The sequence below is a fragment of the Streptopelia decaocto genome (genome assembly GCF_964273445.1).
Source record: "Streptopelia decaocto genome assembly, chromosome: 2".
In the NCBI taxonomy this organism is placed as follows: Eukaryota; Metazoa; Chordata; class Aves; order Columbiformes; family Columbidae; genus Streptopelia; species Streptopelia decaocto.
Genome location: NC_138655.1, coordinates 50447373 through 50453832, shown reverse-complemented (window position 1 = coordinate 50453832; position 6460 = coordinate 50447373). Strand labels below are relative to the sequence as shown.

The window sequence follows — 6460 nt, the reverse complement described above, 5'->3', positions numbered from 1 at the left end:
AGGATCTTTCCTTGGTAAACATGCTGCTCACCAAATGTGATTTTCAGTTCCAAACAGTCACAGAAGGATATACAAAATGGCCATAAAATATGCAGGGCTCGAATGTAAGCCTTAAGATGGAAGGCTTAGAAATTTCAGTCTTTTCACTTTGTCATGGAGAAGAACAAAAGATGAATTTATTGTCCAGCATAGGCTCCTAGATGTGAAAAGGAAGTTTTGGAGAACAAGGATTACATTTCAAGAGAAGCGCCAATGGTTGGTGTGCTGAAATGAAGCTCTATCTGTGACTAAGATGGAGTTTCCAATTACAAAGGCAATTTAAGCGTTGTTAAAGTTTACCAGCAAGGGTGATGAATCTTCTATTACTTGCTTAAAGGACCTTTCTAGAAAAGCTTTAATCCAGTTCTAGGGCGAGATCTTGTAGACCATCTATTCAAGTGAGAGCAGATCCTAGCTGTCTCCAGTCTAGCCGTTTGTCCTTAGTACTGACAGTGACCTCTAATGAGGCCATTTATTCGTGGCTCCTAGGTTAAAACTGAATGCTCTACAGTCCAAAGCTGCACTGGATATATTTCTCACCCTTAGAGGACTGGGTCTTGGTTTGAAATTGACCGTTGGTTTCCAGGATTTGGCAGAGGCACTAGAGGGGGCTGTGCTGAAAGAGAAGAACTGGGGTTTGTATCTGCAGGAAAACTTTCTGACCTCTGCACGGTGAAGAACCCGACCTCCCTCTTCTTTCCACACAGATTGCTTAGTCCTCCTCCTGCTATTACACCTTTGTGCCTTTTGTCTTAAGAAGGGGATCAACAGACAGGTGCTGATTTCCTTGAATGTTGCACAAACCAATGTAAGGGGTATAGAGACAGAGTGCAACCTCATGTATAAATATGAAGTACAGATTGCCTTGACTACGTTAGAATTGATTGGTTGACCATTATTAAATGCATCTTTTTTCTCAGTGAAGATAAGCCCTGAGGGAACCCCACACTGGGTCACGGGGGCACAGGGACAGTGGAACAGGCTGCCCCAGCTGTGTCTCTGTGGCCTTTTGACAGGCCATTTGAGCTCTGCCGCTTCCCAACCCGAGCTGACAGGATGCAAGCCATCTTGGGTCCAAAAGCTGGGGCTGTATCCTTAGCACAATACTGTGTGCAGGCCAACAGGCCTGGCAGGATTTATTAGTGCTGGAAGATGGGGCAGACTAAGTCCAGATCTGTTTAGAAAAGACTTTTTTTACACTGAAATCTACCACGGTTCAGTTCTGCAGAGCACAAGTAGTCAGTGTACCCTCCCTCAGGTGGTACAAGGAGGTGCTGTGATATAGTGAAAGGTGTGGGAAAGCAAGGCAAGCTCCTTTGCAAGGCACCTTTGTGATATCTGTGATAGAAAAGGTAGTCTTCATTTTAAATAAACGGAGTCTTAGGAATTAAAATACTGCATTTATGTATCTTGTTTCTTTAAAGGGGAAGGTGTGTTATTGTCACCCAAAATATTGGGAGATGCATTTGTTAACGTACGTGTTATTTTCTGTGGAGAAGATAATATTCTTGGGAACCTTTCTGTGGATCTTTGAACCTTTTAATAAGGCTTTTTTAAGGCTTTAAACCATTTAATGAGCATGTATTCACAGCACAGGTAGGATCAAATCACATTCTTCTGCCTTGCAGGTAATTGCATATTAAACTCAACAAGATGCTAGATTTAAGTGCTTTAGGTCTGATTTTCTAAGTGTACTGATATATTACAGTACTTTACATGCTCAAAGAAAAGTTCTTTATAAAAGTAAGGATTCCGTTTTGCTCCATGGCAGATCTTGACTGTCTCCAAATGAGCACCCAGAAAACAAGGAACAGAAATGAGACACTCGAACAAAACTCTGGGTGCACCATCCCCCCAGCAGCATGTAGGGCTGAGCAAGGCCACAATGGAGATCACCAGGGCTGCCCTGAGCGCCTGGCGTATGGCACAGCCCAGGCACTCCCAGCCTGAAAGCCAGGGCTACATTTGATCCATATCTCACAGCAACTACAAACAGTAAAGTGTGGCTTCTAATAATAGATGATACAGAAAATGTAATAGCAGGTTAAAGAAAAACGTAGCAATCCAGGAGACTTTGAAGTAACATACACAGTATCTCGCCCATTTCAGTGTTATATGTTGCATTTCGGTCTTTTTCAAACTTTTTGCATTCTGGGTCACTATGGGGAAGGAAATAGAACAAAACTCTTTGCCTGTTTTATGTTTGTAACTAGTAGATAAAAATTTCCCAGTGAAGTTCGGCAGAGCACCTGTTGCCCCTGCTCTCCCAGGAACTGCATTGATTGCTGACTTGCTTCTGGCCGCAGCCTCAGTAGCTGCTGTTAAATCAGGCTTGTGAGAGAGGCCGTATCTTTTTCTTATTACCCTACTGTTTTGTGACAGTTGGCTACTCTTTATCATTTTCTTTTCCTGTTTTCTTCAGCAGGAACAGGGAGGCTTGAAGAGGGAATGAAAAAGAGCAGACTTTGGCATTCTACTGATGTTAATGAAATTTCAACCTAATACAGTAATAGAAAAAAGGTGGAGGCAAATTTAAAAAATATATATGTAAGAATCTAGACTTCCCAGTTTCTCAAACTGTGTAAAACTACAGCTTCACTGATGTGAACAAAGGTTGATTTATGCCAGCTCTTAATAGCTTACACATTCACATCTCTTGATGACTCCTTGGCACTGTATTAGATGAGTGTAGGCAAAATATTCCTGTGAGAGGAATCCTTAGTGACAAGGGTAAAGCTAAGCTAAATAAAGCAGCAAGAGCTGGAAAAAGTGGAGCTGTAGCAAACACAGCAGAAAACGTTTGGTTTTTTTCTGGATGGTAAAGCTGATGCTTGCTAAAGACTTAATAACTATTTTTTTTCCCTTGAAATATCTATTTGCACAGTTGAGCTTGTAGACATTATTTGTGCTAGCAGTAGAAACATTTGGCTGAATTTGTTATTCAAAGTATAGCCGTGCCTGTAGATAGGCACCTTGCTTACAGTAAACAAGTGCCAACATCAGTGTACCAGAACACGCAAACTGTAATTTTCATGTCTAGACTTTATTATTACAGCATTTTAGTTGCAACTTATCTCAGACATATAAGTCAATGTAATTGTACACTTCATTATGCCTGCTGCTTCTTTCCCAAGCAAAATCGGCATTTTAAAAGGTTAGCAGAATTTCAGTATTGCTACAAAGCTATGGAAATTATATTATGTGTCAATCTGTAGAGTTAGCGCATTTTTTCCACAATCTTTCCCTCTTTCCCTTAGTCATTATCCGTAACAGTTTTTATGCAATTTTTCAGATTAATAAAATATGCAACTACAAGATATGACTTTTTTAAATTCGGAAATTATTCAAGCAAGAATTTTTGAGTCTGTAGAGGTGCCCAGTTACACATAAACGAAAGCAGAAAAGCAATCAAACACCTGATCTGGGTCTGGAGAATGACATGACCATAGGCCTTTTCTACTACTCTAAATTTACTATAATTATGTATTTCAGTAAGACACATTCAATCGTATTACTATATTATTTCCCCTCTGGGTATGTGATAGATCAAAGCAGGTCATAATTATCCCTTGTATTGCTTTGCAAGCTGACAGTCAATGTGACGGGCGATCTGGAAGGTGGTCTGCAGTGTTCTCCATCCACAGCTCGGAAAATTGCTGACATTTCTGATACAGCAAGTTCAACACAGAGGAACTTTCTGAAATTACCACGTCACCTGCTTCTATTTATCTATACTTCCCAGCTCTGTGACCTTCAAAGGACATAGCAGTCATTCGCATGTAATTTGTCCTTACTGTGCCATGGTTCTAGAGGCCTTGGTGGATTACCTAGGGAGATTTATGGACAGCCAGCTTCATGGAATGCACAGGCTGTTCAAAAAAAGCCAACCAAACAAAAAAACCCCACCAACAAAAACCACCCCACAGGTTTTTGTGTTTTGAACAGAGTTTCTCCGCCCAAGTGAGATTTCTGCAGCTGCAAAAACCTGCAACATGAGGATGAAGCAATCACAAGGCAAGATCAGGGTGGCGATTGAATAATAAATATAAATCAGGCTAGTACAGCAAGCCATGAGAGCAAGGGAATGAAAAAAAATATTTAATATAGTATTTACTTATTTATGTAGAATAGTAAAAAAATGTTCAGGAGTCCCCTACGTGTTATGTTGCAAATGCACCTTGCACTAGAAGCTGTTGCAATGTCTCAATGCTTAGAAAGGTGTATAAGCTGCAGTCAGGAGAAAACACCATGCCAGTCATTTTCAAAAGGGTCTTTCCATAAATTACTTTATTTCTCATTAAATGAGCACAGAGTCATTAACCATATTAATAACAGATATGTTTATTATTACATATCCATCAGTGCGGCTTTCAATACCACTTGAAACATGCAAATCGTCCTAAGGACGAATCAGTTTTCCAGTGCTTCTTATTTAATACACAACTGCAAAGCCATTATAAATTACTGAGGAGGTATTTGGTTAAGAAATAAAATAAAACAAACCATACTGCCATACCATGAATGTATTCCTGCTACAAAGCAAGAGTCTGACAGCATTTACTGAAATTCCTGAATTACCCAGAGCTTCTGCATTATATGCCTTTTTTTTTCTTTTGCATTGCCTAGACATCTCTTGGCTTAAGAACCAGAATCAGTCTTTCTTTGTAAGAGGAATTCTCATTCAAAGATTGTACTTAATTTAGAAAATATATCTAGCATCTACAATACTTCAACCAATTAAAATTCAGTAAAAACCACTGATATGCAGTAGTTTTTGAGAGGTTTCCTTTGTTTAGTTTTAGATTTCTACATTTATTGACATGGCAATAATACAATTATCTCAAATTAAGGCACTAAAATGTAAAACCCAGTAAAAGTGTTCTAAGAATAATTTACATTTCAAACAGTGCATATATTTCTTAAATGTTTGTTAACTTAACGTATGTTATCACTTAAAATTGTAAGGCAATACATTACATAGTTATAGAAATGATGTACCCCAAAATACGCTTCCAAACTTGGTGGTTCTTTTTACTGTTAGTTTCTAATGCCTCTAATAGTAAAATAATTCAGTATGGCTTGGCAAAAATGCATAGATTAAAGGCAATTACTTGTTTCCCCCCTTTACAAACCTGCTGAATCAGTATTCTGTAAAGCATAATGTAAAATATTTAACACTTTGATCCATTCCATAGTGGGTGGTTAGCATTGAGGCTGTTAAGAACTCTGCAGTGAAGGCACTGAAGTTCAAGTGATAAGGCTTCATTTTTAAGCTATTTCTGCAGTCTTCAAGAGCACAACTTGGAGTCTTGAAAGCAATTGCAGTCCTTCTCATTGAGAAACCCTCCTCTACTCCATTTCATATGCTCGTCTTGACATAAATATCCCCTTCACGGGGTAAATAGTCCTTGTCTTTCACTGATACGAAGAAAGTTGGCTGCATTTCATCATGATTGACAGGCTTTTTTTTTTTTAATCCAAAAAGGCAGCACCTTTTTTTATACACCTAGCTAAGCTTTATTTGCTTTAACTTGCATTACATAGTAATAATTAATCTAATCTACCTTTAGGCAAACCCGCAATTAAACACCCTCAGCGTGCTTTTGTGCCAAAGCAAGGAGGAGACAGTAATAGCAATCTTAACCCTGAAGCCTGTGATAGTTATGTTGAAAGGAACAACAGCCCGTCTGCACTGCTCTGTGTGGTTAAAAAAAGCCCTGTTTCTCAGACCGCATCCCATGACATTCCATTAAGCACTGTACATGTGGTTAGCTGGAACAAAGAAGAAAACAGACAATTAATAACACATATAAAAAAATCAGCTTCGTAACACTAGAGCATGTTTGCCAAGAGCTTCAGTGAAGAAAATGCTTTATTTTACATTAAAAAAAAAAAAAAACATTGACATGGTACAATACTAAGATCATACCTAAACAGTCTTGCACAGACTGTTCTTAATTTCAAACAACATTAAATGAACACAGAGATCAGACAGATTATGATATTACTGCAGCTGTACAAGTAAACAATTGTGGGTGTATTCATGGCAAATGCAAGGTGACCCTCTCACTTGCAGGAGAAGAATAGGCTCTCTGTAGGTCCAAGAGCACGCACATGCAGTTGCCAGAGCTCATCTGATGCAGGTTTTTCTGCTCATAAACATGCATTAACTTGATCAGGTGCCCAAGTCCAAATATATTAAAACAAAACACCTCAGCTGTGCTGATACGATGTGTATAAATTAGCATACTGTAAACTATGAAGTGTAGATTAAGAGCCAGAAGCATTACTGCAAATACTAGCAAGTTCACCATGAAGTTCTGATTAATCTTCATTTGTGATGAGTTACTGAAATGAGGAACAGAACTTAAGATGAACTTATACATGAAGCTCCTTTTAATGTGTCCAATACACCACTCTA

General features: G+C 38.8%; 1 protein-coding gene across 1 annotated transcript in view; it reads right to left on the bottom strand.

Annotated features, from left to right (window-relative positions):
* Positions 1 to 4307: 4307 nt before the first annotated feature.
* Positions 4308 to 6460, bottom strand: part of ROCK1 (Rho associated coiled-coil containing protein kinase 1) — an 86909-nt gene continuing 84756 nt past the window's right edge. Inside the window, exon 33 of the mRNA XM_082046137.1 lies at positions 4308 to 5811. Coding sequence (XP_081902263.1) covers positions 5808 to 5811 — 4 coding nt within the window. The 3' untranslated portion in view covers positions 4308 to 5807. The remainder of the gene's footprint in view (positions 5812 to 6460) is intronic.